Source organism: Falco naumanni, chromosome 3 (genome assembly GCF_017639655.2).
Source record: "Falco naumanni isolate bFalNau1 chromosome 3, bFalNau1.pat, whole genome shotgun sequence".
NCBI lineage: Eukaryota > Metazoa > Chordata > Aves > Falconiformes > Falconidae > Falco > Falco naumanni.
Window position 1 is genome coordinate 72,674,152 of NC_054056.1, and position 26,407 is coordinate 72,700,558.

Below are 26,407 nucleotides of genomic sequence, written 5' to 3' on the forward strand. Positions count from 1 at the left end.
TAAGACTTACTAGAGCAAAAGAGACAGAAGAAAACAAGCCAGAATGAGATATTGAAAGGTGCTGAAACTAGGTCACTGTCCTACATTACACAAAAGCTAAATGGAGCTCTATCATCCCACAGTATTCTGAACGAGATGAACAAAGAACTTTGTCTGATACAAATCTAGCAGCATCCAAGCTATACAGCTGAATAAATCATAAAGGAACTTGAAGGACAGCAGAAATGCCAAGACAGGTAGAATGTATAGCACTGAAGAAACACAGGAGGAAATTAAGGGGATAGCTTCTGTCACAACTCTGTGCCATTGCATAGTAACAAATTTCCATAGAGAAATCCTGTGACCTTTTTTTTTTTTTTTTTTTTTAAAGTACAATATGGAGTAAGGGTGAAGGGGCACTGAGTTGAAAAATCATGACATGACATAATTATATAGATATACTAAGCCAGCAGGAGAGAAGAGGTGCTTCATTAGTAAATAGAAATTAAATTGCAGTAGAAAACAGAACCCGTTTTCTACACTGTAGACTCAAAAACCTTTGTCATGATTAGTTAAGAGACAGGATAGACTTCTTGAGCCGATAGGACAGCAAATGCTGACTGTTCATGCTCCTTTACTTTTCTTTGATATTTAAAGCTTCAATTCTATTCAAGTTAATTCACTCAATGGAATTCATATATTTTTACTGAATTAAGCACTTTCCCCCTTCTATAGGCATAGATAGAGAACAATTACTGAAAATGGAAACTTCAGAAGATGGAAATAGTTTGAAAGGTTATTTCAAGTACAACATTTTTGGTTGTTTCGGTCGTTGTTCCCCACCCCCACCCTGGCTTATGTTAGTTTAGTAATGAACATGGCTTAACTGTTTACATAATTATTTTTTTATGGAGGAAGACCATAATTTCAACATTAAAATAAACACTATCAGAGCAATTTGTTTAAAGATGAATGCAGGAACAGTCTTTAGATAAGAATAAGTTAACCAATTAACTGTGGATATCATATTTCTTATCAAAAAACACTTGGGAAAATGTTTATTTGCTCACAGTCCCTGTCTCAGATTGCTGGAAATATTGGAGAATACAGCACAGCATTGTTTTCTTAGCTGTACATAGAGCCTAATATCCTCATACTTCCCCCAACCTTATAAACGGCAGTTAGTCAGAACTAATATAGATGTTTAAAAAAATGACCCGTGGGGTGCTGCCTATCTGACAATAAGGCCTTCTAAATTTGTAAGTTGAGCTTAGTCACTCAGAAAAAATGAAAATGCTGGCCTCGGTCTTTATCTGTGTTAAGGGACATTGCAAAAAGAGACCTGTTTCTGCTTGATCTGTGATGTGAGAGAAGAGGCTATCCCATTAGTGTCTGCTGACCTGATGGCCTACAGTTAAAGTTAAACTGTATTTAAAGGACCCTGAAAAAACAGTATGTTTATGTTCTTTAAGACATATTAAGAAATACTATTCAAGTTGCTATTAATTACTTAAGAACCAGTTAATCCTGTCCTTGGGTAAGTGTCCTAGAGCTATGAGAACTCTGAACCGCAGTGGAGCAGAGCTTCCCAGACAGGTCTGTCTCCCTTTGCTGACTCCACAGCACCAAACTCGGCAAGATTTGTGAGTATCCAGGATTCATGTCATGATCCAAATTTTGAACCTCTGCTACATTGAAATGCAGAACATGTCAGTTTTTCTGGTCTCATAATCCATTTTTGTTTATCTGACTATGTCTATTCAAATAAATAATTACCAGCTACTTTATGGGCTTCAAAATTACCTTATTTTCTAAATGAAAACTATTCTCGGTCTGTCCATAGGAAGTTGGAATCTGAGACAAGAAATGCTCCTGAAGCCATTAGCATGCATCCTAAATAAAACTGGCCTGTTTTCGCTACAATGAGCAGTGAAAAAAGAAAGTCCATTAGGTACTGGAAATACTGTCTTTCTAAAACCAGCAGATTTTTATTTGTGCAATGTCTAAGCACTGCAAATCTCAGCAGAAAATTGCACTGGAACAGTGGGCGGTTCCAAATTGCTGGAAACTTTACAATGGCTTTTATGTTTAAACATCATTTAGCAGCTGTTAAAGGTCAGCACAAATCCTGTACTTTATCAGTGTAAATGAAGTCTAAAACTGCCAAGAAGAGAACGCATTAAATAATGCAGTGATTACTATCTTGGGGTTTTTTTTCCCTTCAGAAGTGAAAAGGAGCTCTTAAGCAGTGCCATTTTTCTCCTCCTTATTTCAAATTGAAAAAGTAAAACACTTATTAAATTATTTATACCAGAAATGTACTTACGGGGATGACACATTTTATACACAAAACAAGTAAAACATCTGACACATTGTATAGTGCCAGGTGCAGTTAAGAAAGGGTAATACAAGTCGGCATCTAGAGACTAAAAAACCCAAGAAACTTGCTGCAATGTTTCATTATCAATTTTATTTCCTACCATACACCAAATGTACAGCACAGAACACAATTTTGTTGTTTTGATGTAAGAAATATTAATTGTATGAAGAAACAGTATACAAACTACTCCAAATTAAAAAATGCATACATCATTGCTCTTTACAAAAGGTCTAATTTACATTATAGCTCATCAATGCATTTAAACACAAAAAAAAAGAAAAAACAAAAAGAAAAAAAAATCAGTGCACGTTACAAAACACATCAAGTACAAGGGAGTCAAATAAATACAAACATACTTCACAGAACATCCTGAGCAAACAACCAAACACAGATAAATTAACCTGAAGCCATAGTAAATCATAATAATAAATACATAGGTCAGTAAGAGATATTTTTACTTAAATAAAATATATAACAAATTTGTTAAAATATTTAGTAAATTAAATTCTAGTCTTTGTAATGAGTGAACTCATTTTGTATGCATTTAACAAGTATAACAAATGTTCGGGTTTTGTTTTTTTAGCAAGAACAATAACTTTAATAGCAAATTTTTGTTTGGTGTCCTCCTAGTTATATTTGACAGCACATATGGTAGCTTTTGAAAAATCGATTTAAAAATAAACACAGCTCCTAAGAACATACATTTTCCCCTGTCTAAACTAAGATAGGAGAGTTGAATCAACCCTCAAACAAAAAGCAAGCCCCACCTAATGCAGAACAGTGACCACAGTGCATGAGAGTTGAATCACTTTTGAATAGTACTTTTGTGCAGGAACAGTAATAATATAATTGTATATGTCAAGCCTGTGAATGCCATCATATTCAATCTAAATATAAATGCGGCTAATAAAAATAAACACTTTCATTATAGCACGGAAAAATTAAACACACGCTAGATCCATGTATACATTTACACTGAGGCACATATGCACATGAGGTGTGTGTGCATACAAAAAAGGCAGTTTAGCTGGTTGTTTATACCTTTTTCTTAAAAAAAATAAATATAAAAAAAACTTTTGAAACAATGCTTAATTACTTACAATCCCTGAAATAGACATTGCCTCTGTTATAGCAACCACTACTTTCTGACGGATTCAGAAGTTCCACACCCAGGCTAACCAGATACTGAGGCGCACGCCAGCACCTCCGTGCAAGTGCTCGTCTGTCCACACCTCCGTCTGTCTGTACACCCTGTAGCACTTGGTACCCGACCAAAAGACTGGTAACAAATTCAGTATCAGCCTAGTCTTAGTGAAGAAGGATGGGATAAACCGGTCACGGTGTTGCTACCGTTTGTTCAAAAAGAAAAGCAACCGCCGTTGCGCTGGAGTGGTATTATTCCTCTCCAGACTGCTGCCTTCTCAGCTGCCGTTAAGTTCAACCCAGTATTAAATGCCATTTCAGGGGAGATGTGTTCGGTTCATTATGTACAAAGCCTTCAGCTTGGGATGTGTTTGCGTTTTTCAAATCCAAATCCATAGCAATATTGGTCACTTAGTTAAAACCTCAACGTCTCGTACTAAAAGAGTACCGGTCCTATCCAATTATCCTTCTTGTTTAGAGATAATTGTGATTTCCCTCCATGAGCTAACTCTGAAAAAAAACTGCAGCGGTAAAATAAATCTGAAGTTCTCTTGAAACATTTTAAATAATCATTCGCATAGGCTAAATCACACAGCCAAGTCAAGTGCTTTGCTGATTGCTATATTTCATTATTGCTAACGTATTCTTTAACACACTGTTTTCCAGCATACTGTGCTTTTAAGAGCCCAAGTTGCCCACTAGTGGGCACCATTTATCTTCTCATTCCATGCATCTTCACATCTCGTGTTACTGCAAACCCATTTCTGATACAAAGCCATTATAAAAAAGCAGGATGTGAGGAAAATAAAACTAGAACCACGGTTCAGTCATTTGTTACTTTCATAGTTTTTTTTTTCTTCCTGTACAAACCCAGCAAGTTATTTAATTTACAGTATAACTTTCAGTCTATTTAAAATCCCATTGGAAAATAAATTAATAAACACATTTGTAAAAATATGGCAGGCCGCAAAAATGCTGTTAAAGGATAAAAAAACCAACTCTTTGATTAGAAATAAATAAAAAATATAAAAAATAGTCGCACACACTTTTTACATTCACTTTACAAAAACTGAGTGCAAAAGAAGAAAAAAAAAGGAATCGTACTGAAATAAATACAATATACTAACAGAGTGCATTGCTGTTAATACAAATAGTCTGTTGTGTTTTTATTCTTTTTTTTATGTCAGCTGGGAAAAAATTAGTGCAATGTTGCAATTGTAAATGCAGCATGGCAACCTACACCCCTTAGCAGTACATGAACTCCTAACAGATCCATCTGGAGTTTACTGCTGTTAAGTAATTTCTGTTGCCCAGCAGCTTTCACATCCTACACATGGATGCCCTTCACTGCCTGTTTGATACTTTCCAGCAGAGCTTTGCATTCGGGGGAATAGTCCCGTTCCAGATTGCTGTACATGTCTGTGAGTGTATTTACATATGCTTCAAAATTCTGCTCACTGATTGGCCCCTAAATGAAGACAAAACAGATTATAATTGCAGGAGAAAATTAAGGCCAAAAAAACCCAAACACCCAACCCCAAAGCATGGAGAAGCAGCAGTATGGCAACTGGGGAGAAGTCATAAACAGGGCAGCCATCCAAATTAATGGAAGGGTTGCAGAAAGGAAGGGGAAGTGCTGGGGGAGCCACACACTCTCCAAGCAAGAAAAGGGGTTGGAGACATCATTGTCAGGGTAACTTGTTTTTTTATTATGGCCTGTTTGGCTCTGGGACTGTGGCTGACATCCCTGTAACTGTCCTCACCTAATCTCCCAGCAGCACTCTTGAGATTGGGAAAGGGGACTGTATCTCTGGACACCCAAGTACCCCGGTGGATTTGGCCTGCATTTGCAAGACATCAAGGACCTGGAGTTTTTGAGAAGGTAGAGTTTTATTGGCTCCTGAAAAATCACCTGTATGAAACAGGTTAAAGTTTTGATCTAGGAGCAGAGTAAGTAAGGATTCACGGCGTGAGATTTTCACTCTTTGTGCAGGGTGGACATTAAGATAGGGATGGATGAGGGAAAAACCTGTCCTGCACAGTGCAGCAGAGGGCAGAGATACCAGGGCTGGCTCAGTCCTGGAAGCAACTGCACCTGCTGTCACACATTTCATGATCCAGCATCTCTGCTAAGTAAGTTAGGCTAAAAGAGCTCTCTGCTAATGCAGCTCCAGTGCTCCTCCTGGTCCCTGGGCTTGCTTATCTGCTTCAAGGGCTGGCAAAACAGTCTCAAAGAAGGTGCGAAGCTGCTGGCTGTGGTCTTACCATCTGTGGGAGCTGAATGTCAGCGAGGCTGGAGATGAGGGCTTGGCTTAAGCCAGCTAACTCCTTCAACAGGCTCTCGTTGTTCTGCTCTATGAGTTTGTTCTCTTCTTCTATTGTTTTCAAATTGCTCTCCATAGATGTGATCTAGAAGATACAGGCAGGCACAAACACACAAAGAGACAGACCCTTGGGAGTGTCACAACGGCAGTTTGAACCCAAAATGGCAGTCATGCGATTATGAGAGGGGCCACGATGGATCTGAAACCCAGGTATCATTGCTTTAGGACAGACATAACTTGTGAACAGAATATTCAGAGGAAGGAAGAGGTTGTATTCATGCTGAATCAATGGACTTTGCTGCTGGTTCACGAAAAAGCCTTGTGGCAGTGAGGCGCTGGAGGGTGCCCCATGGTGGGAGGAGGGAATTGAGCTCAGAGGGGATGGTCAGGGTGGATCTGGGATGGAAAGTGTGGCCGCAGGGCTGGCAGAGGGCAGGAGAAAGGAGGCTGATGTTTACATTGCTGTCCTGCTCATACAGCATCCCTGCTGATTTACCACAATAGCAAGGGCACGGGTATTAGCTGTTGTGTTACTTTTCTGCCCCGCTCCTGGGTGAAGGGTAGAGCTGTGGGCTGGCTGGGAACAGCAACAGGGCTGGTGCTGGAAACAATAAGAGAAAAATAGAGTGGAAAGGGAATGGAGAGGTTGAACACAGAATGATCATCGCAAAGATGATCTCTGACCAACAGAATGGAAATCAGGGTTTTGGAAAGGGCAGGAAAAAGCATCCAAGGTAGCAAAATGGTATCTTTTAGTGTAAGGGCATTGGGAATATACTCAGCTCTGAAGGCTTATATGTCAACAGCAGTGCTGAAAAAACAAAGGCAGCAATGGTGGGGCCTCGTTCCCCACTGCCAGCTCCTCGCCCTGCAGCAGAGCAGCAGGAGTGGAGCAGGACAGAACCAAGGGCTGCCATCCCAGTGCACAGAGCAATGGAGTCACGTCCACGTCTCCTCATTAGGATGCATGTCTCTGCACTACTAAAATGTGGGTTGCTGTGGCCACTTCCCTTTCTCACACACCGTCACACAACAAACCTGTCCTCTTTGTGCAAGCCTGTGATCTGCTACAGCCTCTCCTCTGGACAGTGCTCGCAGCAGCCTAAAACCTGGCTGGCCTAAATTAAAAGGAGGTAGAACAAGCCATGTAGGGGACATGTTGCTTCAGCTGTAGTTCAGTTCAGGCTTTGCTGATCAGACTACATTCACCAGGGAGCAAGTCTGAGGAGAGGAAATTTGGCTGCATACATTGGGCAATCTCTGTGCAAACAGCACAGTGCTCACCACAGAGAACTGAGACACTGAACACACACACCCCCACACACGCCACAGTGTATTTTGGGATGGATATCCCTACAACCTTGGCAGTGTGAAGCCAGGTCATTTAGATCCAGCATAGGTGGCATAAATGTCACCCTTATTTAGACCATACACTCAGTAGTTATTACAAAAACAGCATGAATCAACACTACATCCAAGTGTGGTACAAATACAGAGGGGTATGGTTACACTCAGTTTGTTTTAGATCAGTTTAGACTTATATTCAGTTCCCAGATCTCATTTAGGAACTTTTTTTCTTAAACTCTTATTCCTGAAATGTTGAGGAAGCTTCTGCTCTTGCTTTTACCCTGACTGCCCAGTTGAACTCCCAGGTGTACATAGTAGTCTCTGTAGGCATGAATGTATTCAGTTCACTCCATAGAACCACTATCAGCTTCTTAAAGCCAATTTAATCTCTCCAATATAAAAAAGAGTGAAAGAGAATGGCTCCGTTCCATAGCTCTGGTCAAACTGGTCTGCTACACAAACTAGCAAAAGGAATTTATTCTTTCCCAGGTGTTGCCTGGTATTTGAATAACTGACAGTGGGTGAACTGAACTAGGGAGATTTCCTTAGGTACACATAAGAACAAAATCAACTGGCATTAGGAGCTGGAGTGTACTGGTAAGAGGTAATATCCCCCTAAAAACTGCAGTCATGGGATTCTGCAGAGGTTGGTCAACAAAGGAAAATGAACATTTTGTTTAGTAAATATGGTTTTTCTGCTTGCCAAGATTAGCTCCAAACTGCCCTGAATTTGTCATTCACCAGATCTTTAAGACAATATCCAGAAATCTGCTGCTCATTTACAGAAATCAAACAAAAACCTGACAAAAAAGCATGTAGGATTCTTTTTGCTACTTTTAAGTGGCACAGAGTGATGGGAAAACAAATGCATGGGAGACTAACTGTGTTTAAAACATAGCATTTACATAGCACTTAAATTATTTATTGTGCTTAAACATAGCATAACAAAAGGTAAAACTTTCATGTTGATGTCATACCTGGGTTTGAAGTTTCATCATGTCAGCTTCAATTTTAAGATTGGATTCATTCAGTTCTTTTATTTCCTCATCCAGGTGTCTGATTTCTTCATCGCTCTCTATTCCTGTAAATAGTTGAAAATACTAATATCAGATTTAAAGTATCCACATGTGAATGGATATATGAGTAACAAGCTGTGTTAACTGTTACTGGACAAGAGGAAAATAAGATTTTGATAAAATTATTGATCCTTAAATTAATTGCCTTTTATTTGCTTTTACTGTCAAAATTGTTTCCCAACTATGAAACATCTATGTGAGCTGAAACATAGAAGGGACTTTCTGAGTCTTTGTGTTTCAGAATTCTTTTTTCCAGTGCAACATGCAACTACAGGCTGGAGGGCACAGAAAAGAAAAATTGCTCAGAAAGAGCAAAGTTTTTCATAAAACATGAGGGAGTATTTACAATAGTTTTGGTTTGGTTTGTTTGTTGGGTGTGGTTGTGTTTGGTTTTTTTTTTTTTTTCCTTTTAAAAGAAATGTAGCAGCAACCCTTCTGCAGGGAACTCCTCAGGGTAACATCCCCACTAATATAATTATTTGCTTTAGTAAGCTCATCTGTACCTGCTTCTGATCTTGCATGAAGTTCTGTGGGGGCAAATCTGTGCAGAGTAACTTCAAGAAGCACAGCCTTAGTTACATGTGACAAATAGTGACATTTAAATAACAGCAGAAGGGAAAGTGTCAGGAAGCTAACAAGTATTAGAGAAAAAAAAAAAAAGTAAGAGAGACTTTCACACCCCCCATAAGTGACATAGCAAAGAAAAAACTACAAAAAAGACTTCAGTTCTTTAATGAGAGCCTTGTCCTGAAAAAATCTGAGCAGCTATAGCTGCTGGCAATACATGTCCCTCTTTCTGCTTAGTATCACTCTGAGACTAACTCAGCCTAGAGATTTGTGCCGCTGTTTTTGTTACTGCTGTAAAACCTAGAGCGCTGAACAGAGTCTACTGGGGAGCCAGCTTGGAAAATCTTTAAGCAGCAGTCGCTGCCTCAGTGAGAACATGGACACATGGAAGCAAACTCATTTGCCCAAAGTAACACAACCGTTCTGCTCAGCAGTTGGGGGCGTAACGACCAAGTTTCCTGAATCTTGGCTCAATGCCCAGCTTTCTAAAGCATGCTGAACAAGAGATGCCTACCTAACTATTTGGGAATTGTTCCTTTACACTTGGGCTAACAAAATTGTCCAAGTACTGCACAGATACTAAACCACATAGTATTCACGTTAGGGAGAAGAATCAATTTGTGCATGCAATATTCTTCCCTTTTAATGTAGTTCTCAGATAGCTAAGTTCTCCTGATCTGTAACTAATAATTTATTAGTAATAACAATATTGAAAGCACCTCCAAATAAAAAAATAATGCCCTGAGACAAGATGAGAACATACCTTCAATGCTGAGTTATCAGGATGTAAATGAAAACAATTTTATAATGTCTCATGCAAAGATTTTTGTTGGTCAAGATTTGTTATTGCTAGAGACAACTGAAAGGAGTGAATAATAATGCCACAATGGCATAAAGGGGCATAAGTATAAATGAGTCAGGGCTCTTCTATCTAAATAAATGTCAGCATATTTTACAAATCTCCTTACCACCACTTGCTTTAAGCTTGATAGTCATTAATTCTTCTGAAATTTTGCCCTTTTTTATGGCTTGTGCATTCAAAGGACAACCAGACAGGCTGAAACAGATAGGAAAAAAAAAAACATTAGCACCCACTTGAAAATGGCAACGATCCTTTCAGGCAATATTATCATGCACTTGGACAGACCTCTGTACCTAAGGTCACATAAGTATCTCCATTATAGCATAGCTTCGGGGAATGACATAACTCATAAAGAGCCATTTAACTGTATGTTCCAGCTTGAAAATTGGCACAGAAATCTCAGCCTGAAAGTAAACATCTCTTAAGCATATTTCAGAATAATCAAAATAGTAGTGGCAGCTACCATTAAGTTATGTGAAGATGCATTTACAAATTCTTGAAGTTCCAACACATAAATAAAAACTCTATTGTTTTTATTGAGGGCTTGTGCTCCAGGTGAGAGGGGCAGTATGGTCCTTTATAATGGTAAGTTTGATATCTTAAAGAAAAATTAGTTAATGGGATGATTTCCACAGTGCACAACTATTGTATCATTTTGTTGATACACAATAATGATCAATACAATAATAACTCTGGATATATCCTATAGACTGTAATAGCTTTTTTGAATGGTTCTATTATATACTCAGTTTGCTTTTTAACCACTGTTCACATTAAATTACATTTTGCTATTTCAAAGCTTACAATTTCATCAGCTGGTAATTATCTGAGGCAATTTTTATAGCCCACTAAAGGGCTAAGATGCATTGCACTGACTTAATACTATCTTTATAAATAACAAAGAAGAAATACCCATATGCTGAAGAACTGGCAGAAGGATTTGTATTCAGAGGTTGCCAAGTAAGGAGTGAACGAAAATTTTGTTCCACAGGAAAATGCTGGGTTTTCTGTGCGTGTAAAAATTAGAAACAAAAATCCTAATAGACATGGTGTTTCCACATTGGGGGGGAAAAAAACTTTTGTGGGTTGAAGTTAGCTTCACACTGGCTTAGCTAAAAGCTATACAGGGAAAGATGCTAGTTCTCCAGTTCTAAAACGCTGCTTAGTATCTCTGTCCGGAGCAGATAACTAAACTCAAGAATGTCTCAAAGCCATGGGTTACTTCTTATATTTCAAATGTCCTAGTGAAGGATATCATATCACAAAGCTATATTTACTACCTCATTCTGACTAACATGATCTTGAGTGTGATCCAGCCTTATGTAGCACAGAAGTCGTCTGTAGTATGAGTTGCAACCAGCTAACACACTATGTATGTTATTTACTTAATTAGCCCCAATTTACAGTAGTATCCTAATGTAAAAACTTCAACAAGGGATGTAGATCATAAAGTTAGGATAACACTGGACTCTGGCTGGATTTGTTCAAGTCACCTTGGACATTCTGGTATTGGAGATGTTGGTTCAGTGTGTTAGAAAGCAGAGGTGGTATAGAATATAGACTTAATTCCTATTACAGACAGAAGACCAGACTTTGCCAGGTATTAATTCAGATTCTACAGCCAGATTCTTTGAGTAATATTGAGTGAATGTGGTCAAATTATGCTAATGTTTTCACAGTGATATATAAAATCATGGTGTTTACTGTTACTGGTATATGTGTGATTCCTGTTTTGGAAGGATAATTTTCTTTGCAAGATTGTTATAGCTTCAAATTAATGTAATCCATATGAGTTCTACATGTTTACTTTTTTTGTGGTTCTAGCTATTTAAATACAAAGTTTATGAAAACAGCTTTTCCACTGGTAGAAAGATGAAATTAATTCAGCCATTGCTCTTGCTAAATCTTTTCTGGTAACATTTCAATGATATTTGCACTTTCCATAAAAGATATACACATACAACTCCACATTTGCCTGGAAAGAACTCTATTTAATTTTAAACCACATAGACACTGTTCTAATCTGAAGAAAAGACCTTGGAAAGTCACACTGCAATGGGAACATAGAAAAAGACATAAAAGTTGATTTCAGCTCTCTGAAAGTTATTCTGATTTGTATTACTTCAGCTGCAATGTAAACTAAGTTGTTACTCAAAATACTTCAGCACAATTTATTAAGACTGTAACCTCACATGTTGTGAATTCAATAGTGGAATGTTAAGGAAAAATGAAAAGAGAAAACACAAAGTTATACCTTCTGTGGGTGACAAAAACATTATTTACATGACCCAGCCCGTTGCAGCCTGGCAAAGGACAGTGTGGCAGCTCTTGTTTGTTCAGTTTCCAGGATAGTGAAGACCCATTGACGGGACTCTCCTTCTGTCTCTTGGCAGCCAAAGGACAACCAGAAGCAGTGCGATGAGAAGTGTATTTACCTGATATGTGACCTTGGCCATCACAGCCTATCACTGGACATCTACAGAAACACAGCAAAAGAACCCCCATTTTCACTGGAGAGAGCAGGTGAAGACAGTCTCAAGAAATTCTGAGAAAATAATTTCAGCTGCCTGTGCCACTTTGCATGAATGGATTAAGACCTAGCCCCTGGAGGCACAGTGTACCTGAGCATCCAGTTCATGTCGAGCTGAGTTAGGTGGGTTCAGCTGATTTTAGGATTAGGCAATTTAAAATACAGTTGTACAGCCTAAGAAACTAAACCATTCATTCAGATAGTATTTTACCAGAAAGGAAAATTGAAATTCTATCACAGGCAATAAATCTGACTTCTATAGGTGTATGGGAAATTTGCATTCTCTCCTCTCTATCTAGGTTTCTGGTATGAAGCAGAGGGTGGGCTTCTGTACCCGAAAACTTGTATCATCTCATGCAAACATTTGCAAAGAAAGATTTGGGATTTTTTGTGCTGCTCTGTCAGTGTTATGCAGCTTCTCACATATTATTAGCAAGTATTAATAACAACATTCTATGCGTCTAAATCTTCATATCTATATTCTGGCAGTTATCTTTTACTGATTTTAATAGAATGTGTGGACAAGTCAGGAATGCAATTAATCTCGATGGATTTTCCAGTTTTTACTTTATGACAAATTTCAATTCCTGCATAGAGAAAATACATAAGACATATATTTAAGTTCTCTGGGACATATTTTGAAGGTGTCACGCTGATTTAATTAGCTGACATGTTTCACTACAGGCAGAAATAATTTGTTTTCCCTCATTTTGCCAAATTTTTCAACCAAGTGGCACTTTCATAGCACTGTTTGAAATAATTGGACCAATGCAAGCAAATATATCAATCCTGCCTCACTGTTCAAGCTCCAAGGTGATGGAGCTTTGCTAGAAGCAGAAATATTTGGTTCGGCTCCAGCTCTAGGCCCTATTCTTACGCAGCTCAGATTAACTTGGGCATCTCCTATGATCCCTCAAGTCCTGAGCTTTTGTGGGGCTTTCCCCTTCCTTCACCGATGGTAGAGCACTGCTTTTGTACTCACTTAAGTTCAGGGTCTTCTTTTTCTTCCTTGGTAGGAGTCACTTTAATACCTCCTTTCCTGGCACGAGGACAACCAGATAAGCTGAAAGAAGCACACAGAATAAAAGCCACCTCTTTCTGCTGCTGCTTGCCAAGAACCCTGGGTGCTGCAGCCCCGTGCAATGGGACTGTTTTTACCTTCTGTGGGATGCGTAGTTCCCCGTCACATGGCCAGAGCCATCACAGCCAGGTGTCGGGCACCTATGGAATAACACAGAGAGCTTACAAAATATGGCTTCAAAGGTACACAGTAAATGATATTTTGTCTAGGGTGGAAGAAAGAACTGTAGAGCTTTTGTTGAATAATTAAAACCAGTTCTTGCTAATTTCTTCTTTTTTTTTTTTAAATAAGCAGACTTTTTCAATTTTTTTTTCTTTCTTTCATAACAGAGTTTTAGTAAGGAATGTGAAATATATTGTGTACGATGTGTAGATTTAATCAGTGCAAACACTGTTTGCACCAAACATTTTTCCTTGTACAGGATCAACATTACAAAAAACCACACCAAAAAAACCAACCCCACCAGCTTGATACAGATCTATTTGTAAATTTACTGTTATGTGTTTGTTTGTTATTCTTCTGATGTTTTCAGGTACTGATACAAATAAGCAATTTGTCAGTATTTACAGAAGGGGAAATGGAAGCAGAAAAGCAGTTTTACTTTTGGGCATCAGCAGGTGATAGACAGAATTTGAATTTAATAATTTGTATGTTCTAGAACTGTAAGCATACAACAGAACCGTATCTTTCTAGCACTAGATTCAATTGGGTATTCAGCTTGGCAGTGGGATTATGCTTATGTCTCATAGTTAAGGGGTTTCTGTGTGTGCATGTGTGTGCAGCAAACAAGCCTTTTCAAGTATGAATGTTTAATCCTAAAACATCTATACAATGAAAAGAAACAAACCTGCCCATTACTGTATTTTTGCCAGTGGTCTGGGAGGGTGGGCTTCTTGCTTGCTGGTCCTACATGAACAATGTGCTCCAAAAGCCTACTGGAGTCAATAGGTCTTTGCACTGACTTCTGTGGGTTTGGAGCAGTGGGGCTTTATTGGTAGCACCTTCCATCTCAGAAATTCAGATATATAGAGATATATAGACAGATTTTTAAATATTGTTTCTGTTTAAGGCTATTGTATTTCATGTGTGGGTTTTTGTTTTGTTTTATTTTAAGAGAAGAGAAACACACCTCAGCACACAAAGTAGCACAAAAGAAATATTTACCTTTAGAAGTCATGCCAGCCATTTCTATGTTTCTGTATTATACAGTACAAAGTTCTTACACTAAGCATCCCTACGGGCCTTTTGAACGCTATGATTTTTACAGAGTATCCGAATTACAAAAAGACTTGAGCCAAATAATCTTGTACTGAACCATTAAGGAAACTTGCATTGTTCAATACTTTCTTAAGGGTCTCAGTTGTTACTGAATCTTTCCTGAGGTGAGGAGATTGGTGATTTAATCTAGTCATTGGTAGGCTGTCATGTAAAGCAACTACAAATATAGTTGTAATAGCACACCTGAGTGTGCAGGTGTATCTCTTCACAGAATATTTAAAACTGGTTTTCTGCGAACAATTAATTTGTCAAAAATGTGATTACTTTTGGACATGACCAAATTTATTCACTGATTCAAGTAGAATTCAGCAAATATTTCAACTGAAGAAAAGGGAGATTTAATTTTTTTTAAAGATAATGTCAAAACATTTCATGATATTTTCAGAACAAAATATTTTGGCAGAATGACATGTTTCACACTGACAATGAAGGTAAAGGTGTGGGTTGCAGAGTGCCAGATATGCTGGACTGTGTAGAGCTAAGCGTTGACCTGTCTGAGTGTGGGACAAAGACTGGGCACAATGTCATGTGCAGCAGGCAGCAAGGGCAGATGTCTGGAGAGTGTGAATGCTCACAAGTAAATCCAGAACACCTGCCAAATACTATGCGTATTAATTTTGGCTACTTGTTTTATCAGACGATCACAGATGGAAAAGCTGTCCGCATAGACTGGACATGGACTTTAGTTCTGTAAGAGCTCTTTGTGGGAGACATTCAGAACTGAGATCCTGAGAGTTATGGAGTTAAAAAAGACACTGAACTAGATTTAAATTTCCCCATCTGTATTTACCACTTACAGCAGCAGATAGATTTCACAACCAAATCAGAGTCCAATGTATTCTTGAGGTCATTAAAGATTTGAGGCTGAGATATTATCAATACTGGTGAAATTATAAGATTATATAGGTGGACTACTGACAAATTAGTAAGAAGCTTCACTAGCAAGACTCCTAAACTTGGCCACTGGGTTGGGTTTTCCAAATATTGGTTGTATGGACTGTGAAATTCCACAATAGAAGGTACAACAACAATGCATTGCCTTACAGTCAGTAATACTGTGGATCTTCATCAGCTTTTAACTGGCTGATGAGTTTGAACTAGTGCAGGGGTCCTCACACTTTTTAACCAAGAGGGCCGGCGCGTGGATGCAGTGGCAGGCAGTCATCTGCGGCTGCTTGGTTTGCCCCCAACCCCTGGAGGGGGGAAAGGGGGGGGGGGGGGGGGGGGACGGTGGGGTCTGTAAATACTGGGGGCTGGATTGAGGACCGTGGGGGGCCGTATCCGGCCCACAGGCCGTAGTTTGAGGACCCCTGAACTAGTGTCTCAGCTTAGGGAGTCATCCTCTGCTATGGATTCCTGTGCAGAGCCAAGATAATCAGATTTACATTGGAGGGCCAAAGGCCTCAGGAGCTCAAGCTAAAAGATGTCAACTCTCAAGTCTATGTAGGTTACAGATTCTTTTACAAGTCATCGTTTGTTTTGCAAGAACAAATCTCTCAATGACTTCACACAGAAATTCTTAGAAGTGCTCATTGAGCACCTGCTGGTTTGTTCCCTTCTCTGAGAGGGTTGCTTTATCTTTAGGTAGACAACTACAATTGCTCAAAAACTCAGAGTTTTAAAATTTGAGTCAACATCGACTTTAGTATGTTTTAATCTAACCACCTTAGATTGCTCTGTGCAGCAAGAATCCTCAGATAAAAGAGTTCTTGAAACTGACTCAAAGGTTCACTTTCTGAACAGATCTTCCTTATTTCCAAACTGTAGATCACATGGAGGCCTGGCTTAGAGTTTCATAATTAAAGCCAAAATCATATCTTGATTCTGGCAAATTAAACATGAATAACATTTGGAAAAACACAGCTTTTTCATATTCATGCCTAAGTACATGAGGGTACTTTCATGGCCTGATTCTATGAGCTTTTATGCCCTCTGCTCACACAGCAATAGTAAAATTAACTATTGATATCACTATACTGCACCAGTGCAAGCACAACTGCAGTTTTTGACATGAGATTTCATTTAGCCGATGCTTATCAAAAGCAGAGTTTTATTTAAAATTTCACCTGAATTACATTTACAGGAAGCTCAAATAAGGTGATAGATTCGTGGAAAATGATTTTATTTAGCCCTTTTTCCTTTTGCAAATTGTCTGTGAACAGATTTTGATTTTTGCTCTTTTTCTAGTTAATTGAAATTAAATGCTAAGTGCGTTATGCAACATATTTCTGTCTGTGAAATGTCCATGAACTTTGACTTTGTCTTTCACAACTCACATATTATACATGTCGTACAGTGTGCAGTTTGTCATTTAAGTCATATGCTGTTGCTCCTCTTTCCTTATGGCATGACCAAAACTCTAGAAGCTTTAGTGGAAAAATAACCATATTGGTATGCAAATTTCCTTATTCACACATGAATATGGGGCGGGGGGCAGGGGGGGAGCGGTGCTGCATGAGCACAAACTATTCAAAATATTTGTGTGAGTGTCTATGCATGGCAGAAAGCCAACAAAATCAGGGACAAATATATATGACTCAGCAAATGATTTCAAATTTGTCAGCATTTTCACAAGTTGGTTCCTCGCTTCTTGTGCTGTTCTTTTTAAAACAAACTAAATGTAAATTTTATACCTTTGAGAATCAGTGATGGAAAAACTGAAGTACTGAGCCAGTGTGTCAGTCTACCTACCGGTTTTGGGAACTGCTTTGAACAGTTGCCCATATAAATAGCTTTTCTTTGACATTTTGCTGCATCTCCAGTAGGTTCAACTCCATACTGACATCAGTTCATCATTTTGTTTATTATTCCAGTTGTCAGATTAGGGTTTAAGACCAGTAACATTTGAACTGGGGAAACTAAACACTGGTTCAAGCCTAAATGTAGTCAGTCTTACTATTAATACTGTTAGAACAACATAATAGTGCCATGATCAGACTTCATTTTCTTCTATCTGGACTAGGATTGAACCTAAAGGACAGAAAGGACAGTCACGGGGTTCTCTCTTTTTTACATGCATTCATGAGTTTTTCCAAGCCATCTATTATGGGATCCAATTTACAAGTTGCAGAGGGAAAGCTATGAAAGAACTCTAATTATCCTTTCCTCTTCCCCACATCCTTATTGACAAAGCCAATTCAATAACTAGATGACTGGTTGCCAGTGCCTCTCTTGACTACAGATTTTTGAAATATTCATATGTCCCTATACATCTGTCTATATAGCAGAGCCTGCACAGTCCTTTTGTAAGTGACATTTCATGGTGAGAATTATGCCAGAACAGAATCATATGACTTGATGTCTGCTTCAGTGACATTAAACTCATAGTATACAGTAGTGAACGGTAAAAAATTGTTTGTGGGAGTTCTGGTCTCATTTTTAGATTTCTTCTAACTAGATTTATTTCTAATTAAATAATTCTAATTTATTCTAATTGGATCAGGCTGAGTTATTTGCCGTACAAGTCTTTCATGTTAGATATTTTCTATTTCTCTCTGACTAAATACTGTGAGAGCAGCATCTCTCCTAGAGTTTACAATTTTTTCCGCCAGCTCCTGGTTGATTCATGAAAATGAAGGGGTACAAAAATGAAGAAAAGCAAATGGAGAAAAGTAAACTCTGTTTCAGTCAAAAGCTTTCAAACCAATTCACTTCAAGTTTCAAACAAAGTTTTGATGTAGCTCAGAGCAATTCAAATGAACAACTGCGTTAACATAGGGAAAATGTTGATTGAAGATAAATAACATTTGTGCTATTATCAATACTTACTTAAGCTCCTGAGAGTTAGCAGCCATAAGGGATTTTAATGTCTTGTCAGCTAATGGGCACCCAGAAACACTGAAAAAAACCCAATGTGAATGTTTTACCAGAACAGAACTTTTTTTTTTTTTTTCTCTAAAACAGTAACCTCCAGACAGTCTATGACTTATAATAGGGAAAAAAAAATATCCTCAAATATTTGCTCTTGGCAAAGGAGAAGTAGTCAATATCAGGCTGTGGTTCTTAAATTACTGGAAAGGTATACAGTTAAGACCAAAGGTTTCTAAGCCCCTGTAAAGCTTTGCGTGGGGAGGCAGTGGTACACAGTGTCCTTCCTTTATCTTGCCTGCATGAAGGGCAGGTAAAGCATCTGGTCCATGTGGCTGGGAAAAAGCAGAAACTCTTCCATCCTGCTCCCAAAGGGAAAGGCAGGAAATAATTGTTTCAACCCCTAGGTTGGCAATTCTGAGGAAAATACTTAGCATACTCAGATTATGTTAGCAGATCTATGAACTTCAAAGTCATACATAGAAATATCTGAAGAAACCTCATTTAAATCTCATGCACCAGCATCTGTACAGAGAGTGCTTGCACACTAAGGGAAATGCAAACTTTACTAAATTACTTATCTACAGGTCTCAGCTAAGAAATGCAGCTACAGGAATAAGAATATGTTGCTTAACTCCATCAGTCTATCGAGTCCAGACCTTCACAAAATACAACAAACTAGAAAAAGCAGTCACATTTCTGCATGGATTATTTTCTGCAAATTACTTTTGAATGGTTATCCATGGTTAGTATAAAATTATTCAAAGATAACAGCTAAAAGTAGCTCTATTTCCTGCTTCAGGATTCCTGTTGTTCCTCACCTCCGGTGTGAGGCATAGTTTCCTGTTACGTGGCCGCTGCCATCACATCCTGGAGTTGGACAGCTATGCAAAGGAAATGCAATGAGAAATTAGAATATGTATAACATGCTACATAGATCACCCTTTGCTGCAGTGAATTACATAATGATCCTTAAAGCAATCACATTCATCATTGCACATCTTAAAACTATCATGACACTGCAGAAAGCTAGCAAAATTTACACAACACTTCTAGTTTTCAATTATTACTTGAAGCATAGAAGAAACAATGTTTTCCTATTTCCACCATGCAAATAAGTAAAAATCTTTTTTTTTTTTTTTTTAAATCTATGCAATGTGAAACCACCATGCTTTGCATCAATTTTTTTGGTTATGAGTTGCATTCTTAAAAGACAGTTTCATTATCGGTACCCAATTTTGACAGCTGTTCATAAATATTAGGGCTGAAGTTTCTGATCTGACCTCTTGTATAACACAGACAAAAGAACAATAATTTCCAAAATAATTCCCTCAACTTCTGACTAAAGTAAGGCACCTTTTTTAGAAACACATCCAATCTTTATTTGCTGACATAAGTGAGAAATTAGTTGTTATGGTTGCTTGCAGAAAAAAAAAGCACATCAAGCTCACACAGCTGAAGTTCAGAATGAGCACAAAAGTTTCCCAAAATGTTTCTCAGCTGAACTGAGAAGTGATACAAAGGTGTCATACATTTAGCAGAAAAGGTATGTTCATTTATGCATAGAGATGGAGGTATGTTTGACCTGCAGAAGATGTTATAGCTTCTGTTTTTCCTCAGCCCTTCTGCAGTCATGGCACTGAGCTCATTTATCAAACTGGGATACAGTCCTCTACAAGAGGGCAAAGATATCAAGAAATGCAGTCTGTGCATGGAGGGGTAGGAGTAGGCGAATAACATATTTTTATACAGTGTTTTAAAACTCTAACACCAACCTTATTAGAGTCACCTTATAAAGAGCTGTGCTTCTTTCACTGGGTCCATGGATAAGAAGGGCAAGCAGAAGCTGTACAAAAACAGCTGTACAAAAACTTTTAGCTAGTGCTCCATACTAATGAAAAAGGGGTACCTGAGATCCTCACCTGGCTATTTTCTCTGAGCTGGTAGAGTGCTAGGAACGTTTTCAAATCTGTAAAAAAGCCTTAGGAAGACATCAGCCTCATTTTCACAGCCCATATCAGCCTGGTCAATGCAGTTACAGGCAAAAGAGTTAACGTGGCAAAACAGAAAGCAAATGCTAGGAGGTGGTATTCTTAAAATTGTTTGCTGCAACTGAGCTAACCATGTCAGAAATTTTTTCTCTGCAAGTGCTTATGTCATTTTAAAAACTTCCTCATGATGGAGCCAACTGTATTGAATTGTTCTGTGCAAGTTCTAAGCTCAATGGAGTCATAGAAATGCAGTCTGATCCTTACATTATCTATAGGGTTCTGATAAATTAAAACTATTTCTTATTTAATTTTTTGCACAGCTACATTTTAGATAACCATTTCTACTCACTGTTTGAAAATAATACAATAAACCCACTGTAGGCTGATCATTGCCCTACTAAATACTCTGGGTATTATTATTTAGGAGAGTAGAAAAGTATTTTACAGGCATCTCAAAACAGGTCAATATCACAAAGGAATAAATATTACAGAAGAAAAGCCATTAGTCTTCAGCAAATAAACTCTCAGTGATTTTTGTATGCATTTGTTTTAGAAGAGACAAACTAAACCTGACCTGTAGCAATTTAGGTCATGAACTACAACTGCAGATATAATGTGGTGAGTAGACAATATGCAGACTGCACGACATCGGGGGGAAGAATCGTTCTTCACAGCAGCATGCCCCAGGGAAATGTAAATTCTAGAGGCAGAGGCGAATCTAACTGCTTCGGTGCCACCGAGTCTGGTGAGCAGGACACAAGGTGAAGGGATACCATTCATTTATTTATGGTCGAGCCTGCACTGATACATTATGGGCTATCATCACCAAGTGATATGGAGCACACTTGTCTAGAGACCTACTCTGGTTTGGGACAAAAAGAAAAGTGCTATAAATGATCACTAAGTCCTAGTTGACTATTTAGGTGAAAAGACTATTGATATCAAAATGGTGTTGGTGTGAATCCAAAGGGGTTTTATGAAGAGCCTAGATGAGGTTTTAAAAAGCAACTAGTGTTAAGGGCTGATCAAGTAAAATGGGACAATTTTACTGATTTTTTCTAAACTGAAACAAGCTGTTATTTAACAGAATTTCTTTGTGGTCTAGACAGTAAAGTTTTGGAACTTAGGACATAGCAAGTATGTCTCTGTACTTGGGAAAAGAGGGTATTAGCTTATTCTCCCAGAGTGCGAGCTTGTGCACCCACTGGATTGTCAGCAGGACAGAGTAACTAACTCTGCTTTGAAGGAAGCAGATGAAGGATTTACGCACAGAACGTGTACAGGTTGGAAAACCCTGGGGCAGTTCCTGTCTTGTGTTTTATCTTTTTATGAACTTTACATGGTTCCTATCTGAGAAATCCCAAGCACTTCTACACAAGCTCTCAACAGTGGATCTATGATGATGATTGTCCAAATAAGGTTTATTTAATAATACATTAACATTAGCACAGACAGTCTGTAGGATCCTATGAAACTGTGTGTTTTGTAGAAGGAGCTATTACCCATTTCTTAGCTACCTGTCTGAGGAGTAAGGAGTGATGCCCAGCATAACATTAGTCGTGAGTCTCTCCAGACCCCCAGGCCTATCCTGGCTTGTCTCAGCTCCAAACTTCATGTCTGCCCGTTGTATACCCACACCAGGGAACTATCTACCTGCGGTGGACTGCCATGCAAGTCTCCCTGCTTAGTTCCTGCAAATCTACTCCAAACCAGCGCTCAGAACAACAGTGTAGTCAGTCTTTACCAAGGCAGAGGAAAACATGGCGGTTTTTGTGACTCACGTGATGAGCTCCTTTTTGAGATCTCTTGAATGGACCTTGGGTTTAGGGCTTGGTATGGAGACATCTCCTGGATATTTCTTTTCCTCTACATTTTCTGGAGAGCTCACTGGATCTTTCTGAAATATTAGATGAGAAAGTGACAAAAATTTTCTCTTTCCAAGGCCTCCCATATATTCAACAAAGAACTTGCTGTGGCAAGAAGAAAATCTCTTGGAAGATATGTGTCTTAAGAAATGATGGAGAGAGATGTATAAAGTTTAGTACATCCTAGTTTCAGGTTCTCATAGCTAGTTTTTAAAAAAATGTTATGTAAGTATTTCTGAAGGCAGATGCTGGTTTAAGCCATACATAAGGAAAACTGAGTTTTGCTTTATAAAGTGGTGATAAAAGCCAAAGAAAAGTACACAGAGAAAATAAAAATAGCTGTTGAATATATAGAGCCAAACAAGACCTTGGCAAGTATGTTCTTGTTTTTTCTGTTCATCACTGAGTCTTGTATACAGTTGAGGTGAGTACCATTTTACTGTGAATTACAAAATTACAATAATAAATGAAAAACCCCTCTTTTACATAAGCATATGTAAATGCAAAGCTTTTTAGGTCTGTAGGATGGGGTTACTTGTTATCTTATCCAAAGAGCAGATTCTTAAAATAAAAAGCATAAGAACAAAACCACTTTCGAATTTTCTTAGCAGCAGGCTGCTAAGGGTATTTCTTGTTTTCTAATATTTGTAGATTAAAATCATCATTGCCACAGTGCTGCTTGATGGTTGGTATGGACCATGAGCATTCACTGCCTTGGGAAGACATTTTGGAAATTTGGAGTCCTGAAAGGAAATTACATATTTGTGTTCTGAAAAAATCTGTGATCACTTCAAAATAGCTTGGTTTATAGTTTTGAGAATTAATGTCTTCAATTAATATTATTTTTATGAAAGAGAAGTATTTCATTTCCAGAGGGATGCTCTGTGGATATTGTATAATTCAAGAATTCTCCAAAGCCCATAGCATCAATTATTGAATCTCCATTAATCCCTTCTGGGCTTCATGTTAGTTTTGTGAGTCTGTTCTAATACTCAGGTAGGAATCACCCAGAGATTACTGTCTGTAGGAGTAGGAACTCTGCCTGTGGTTGAGAGGAGAAGCTCCCAGCTCCTGCTAAACTCATGGGGCTGGTGCCATAGATGCTTTGGGCTTGTGCAGCTGATGAATGTGCCAGGACAGAGGAGCAGGGATGTCTGCAGTGCTGTTAAGGCAGAGCAGAGGGCTGAGGAGAATCTGGACTGAAAATGGAGATTCTGCCTAACGGGACTTGTAAGCTCTGCAGGGGTGTTTCTTCTGAAAAAGCTTCCATATGGTCCTCAATTCTGGCAGCTCGTCTTTGACTGTTTGGAGACTGGATCCTCAATATGACTTCCTTCTGCTTTCTGGTACTGGCTACCTACTGCCTACTGAAACTCACACTACACATACATATAGAAACCATGCCACATTATTGCTATATCAATTACTACTGACTTTTGCAACCACATTTGTGGTGTTAGTTTGTTTAGGAATAATCTAATCTGCTATGAATATAGAAAGCAAAAATACTTACATTCAGCTTTTCTAAGCAGTCTTTCATAGTAATTATCAAGTAATTCAATTTTTCTTTTTTTTAAAAAAAAACCACCATGATATATTTCAGGTGTTTAGAATTTTATTTCTAAAGGAAAACTTTGGATAAGGAGTAATAGGGAAAAATAAAAGCAATGAAAGGTATTGGTAAAATGTTAGTACAGAAATAATAAATAGTTGAAGATCCTCCAAACAAAAATGCTAAAAAAAAAAAAAAAAGTGGAAAAATAGGTGTCATTTTTGTTCAAGATTCAAGAAACATCAAAGGCAGTTGTCCAAGATTGAGTTAAATCCTGTTTAAGGCAAATGGGGGTGCTTTTGCCATTGCAGTCTACAGAATGGGGATTTGAGTTTTTGACTCTATCTGTTCACAACTCCAGACCTGCCTTTCTCATATAGACATAAATGCAAGCTCCTACAGGGAACTGTCACAGTGTAAGTCATTGTAAAATCCAAAGCTCCCCAAATTAACAACAAGATAGTAACCCTCTGTTGACAGCTAGAAGGGATCAGATGTCAAAACAACTTCAAAAAACAGAGGTAAAATGATTTCCATTTAATGTAATAGAGGTTGAAGAAGGTTGGTTTATTATTTTTTCTCTAACCACCAGCTCCAATAGGCTGCATCTCTGTCATTGAACTGAGGACCAATGCTGTGTTTCTAAAAGTTTAGTGTATGCCTGGGCTGGATCCAATGTATCAGGATGGGAACACATCAACCTCTTCCACTTCTTGTCAAAGGTATAGCTGAGAGGAGCCTGGAATCAAGAGTGGTGGAAAGACCACTCTGGCACTCCACTGGGATCCTGAGGTGGGTGATGTGCCTCAGGATGCACATGCAGCAAACAAAAGTAACCATAACTGTTCATGCTGTGAGGTGTATTAAGGTTTTCATATATATAGCTTGTGTTCTTTATCTCAAAGGAAAAATATCTCTTAGTCTTTTGCTGGTGATGGACCAGAAACTTGTGTGTGTGAGTTCATCATCATGTCACTACCTGATATCTGCTGCACAGAAAAGATTGATCAGGAATTATGTGTAGCAAGGCTTGACAAAATACTACAGTATTGCAGTTCACAGCTTCATTTAATGATATTTTACTGAATTATTTAACAAAAATAAGATTGAAAGATGAAGATTAACATCTACAGCCACCGGTATAGCTGATACTAGAGGGTTTAAAACTGCAATATTTTAATTTTCTATCTTTGAAATAATTTTTTTCCCAAATTTTAATTGTGAATTTCCTGAATTATTAAGATTTGTATTATTTTTAAACCAATAGCTATACACACACCCACACCCCCCCCTTACAATTCCATAGTAACTGCACTTTTGAAAAAGAAAAAAATCTAATAAGGACCAAAGTGGTAATACAGTTTCTTTCCTAGTTACCATTCCTTAGTATATTTCCCAGGAATGAGGCTGACATATAGACATTTAAACCAGTGATTTCTTCAGCATTGTCCTAGTGCCTTGTGGAACACTCGGTGTTATTCAAGCAGCATGAAATCTTCAGATGTGTACAACGTGCAAAAGGAAGACAGTGCAAAGGGAATGTAGGCAAAGGAATACCTTTCTAGGACCTTACATCCATACATGTGGTCCAAAAGGAGTTGCTCTGTCTGAAATGAGTAGGTCAGACCTAAAGACCAAATATTTTTTGGTTCTCTGCACTTAGGACTGAGTGTAAAGCATCATGCCTTGGCTTGTATGCTTCTTAAGCTATTCATCTTTAGAGGGAGAGACAATCCTTTGGGAAACACCTTTAGCACTTTCCACTTTTTGGTCTGTTAGGTGATGATTGTCACAGCTAGTCAAGTCCAACCACATGTATGGTTTTTCCTTTCCTATTTGAACGCATTTATAATTAAATGTTATTAAAATTCTGAAGAATTCGAGTAAAAGAAAAATCAGAATGACACCAATCGGTCCAAATACTACTATTTTCTGCAAAGAGCGTGTGTGTATTCATGCATGCACACTACAGAAAGAAAGAAAGCAATGAAACTCCATTAATGTACAGATGGAAGTTTATATTGATTTCAGCAAAGACCAGAACATAATGGTAACATGAATAACAGATAATAGCATCTGGCACTTTTAACATTTTTAAGCCCTGAAATCTTTGGAGAACTGACAGTTGAACTAACTGACAGCTCTAGTTATTTCTCAGCGCTTTCCTTTTGGAGAGATTTTGAGCTTTTTCCAAATTCAGATTTTTTTTTTTAAGGGGGCATCTGGACAGGCTATTTTGCTGAGAGAGAGAGAGACAATATTTTCTGGAAATTACCACCAAAATTAAGCAACTGTTGTGCATATGAACCAGATAACAATGAATTAGAAATAGATATAATCAGTCATTTTCTTTGCATGAGGATAACTGCCAGTCTTCGATTTTGAAAACAGAGCCTCTGGCCCTGAGATCACTGGACATGTCAACACTCCCTGGGATGGCAAAATCTCACAGCAGAGGTCTGGGGCCAGATCCTCAATTAGGGACAAACTGCACAGTGTCAAAGCACCAAATGCAAGGAGCAAGAGTGCCTGAGCACAGATCTTTATGTCCTGTTGGGTAGTCCTCCTATGCCTCCCACTCCCAGTGCCCATAAGGAACAGGGAAACAGCCAGCCACCAGTCACG

At 38.3% G+C, this 26,407-nt stretch overlaps 1 protein-coding gene across 3 annotated transcripts in view; it reads right to left on the bottom strand.

Annotated features, from left to right (window-relative positions):
- Positions 1 to 2,430: 2,430 nt before the first annotated feature.
- ST18 (ST18 C2H2C-type zinc finger transcription factor) overlaps positions 2,431 to 26,407 on the bottom strand; it is a 101,318-nt gene continuing 77,341 nt past the window's right edge. For 2 of the 3 annotated variants that reach the window (XM_040588425.1, XM_040588426.1), the window contains exons 13-22: positions 22,147 to 22,262; positions 19,196 to 19,258; positions 18,336 to 18,404; positions 13,367 to 13,429; positions 13,191 to 13,271; positions 11,933 to 12,154; positions 9,785 to 9,873; positions 8,151 to 8,254; positions 5,768 to 5,911; positions 2,431 to 4,970 (exon numbers count right to left, since the gene is read on the bottom strand). In XM_040588425.1, coding sequence (XP_040444359.1) covers positions 4,830 to 4,970; positions 5,768 to 5,911; positions 8,151 to 8,254; positions 9,785 to 9,873; positions 11,933 to 12,154; positions 13,191 to 13,271; positions 13,367 to 13,429; positions 18,336 to 18,404; positions 19,196 to 19,258; positions 22,147 to 22,262 — 1,092 coding nt within the window. In that variant the 3' untranslated portion in view covers positions 2,431 to 4,829. Of the gene's footprint in view, positions 4,971 to 5,767; positions 5,912 to 8,150; positions 8,255 to 9,784; positions 9,874 to 10,590; positions 12,155 to 13,190; positions 13,272 to 13,366; positions 13,430 to 18,335; positions 18,405 to 19,195; positions 19,259 to 22,146; positions 22,263 to 26,407 lie in introns of those variants that run through there. The other variant, XR_005827121.1, reaches the window with a different exon arrangement.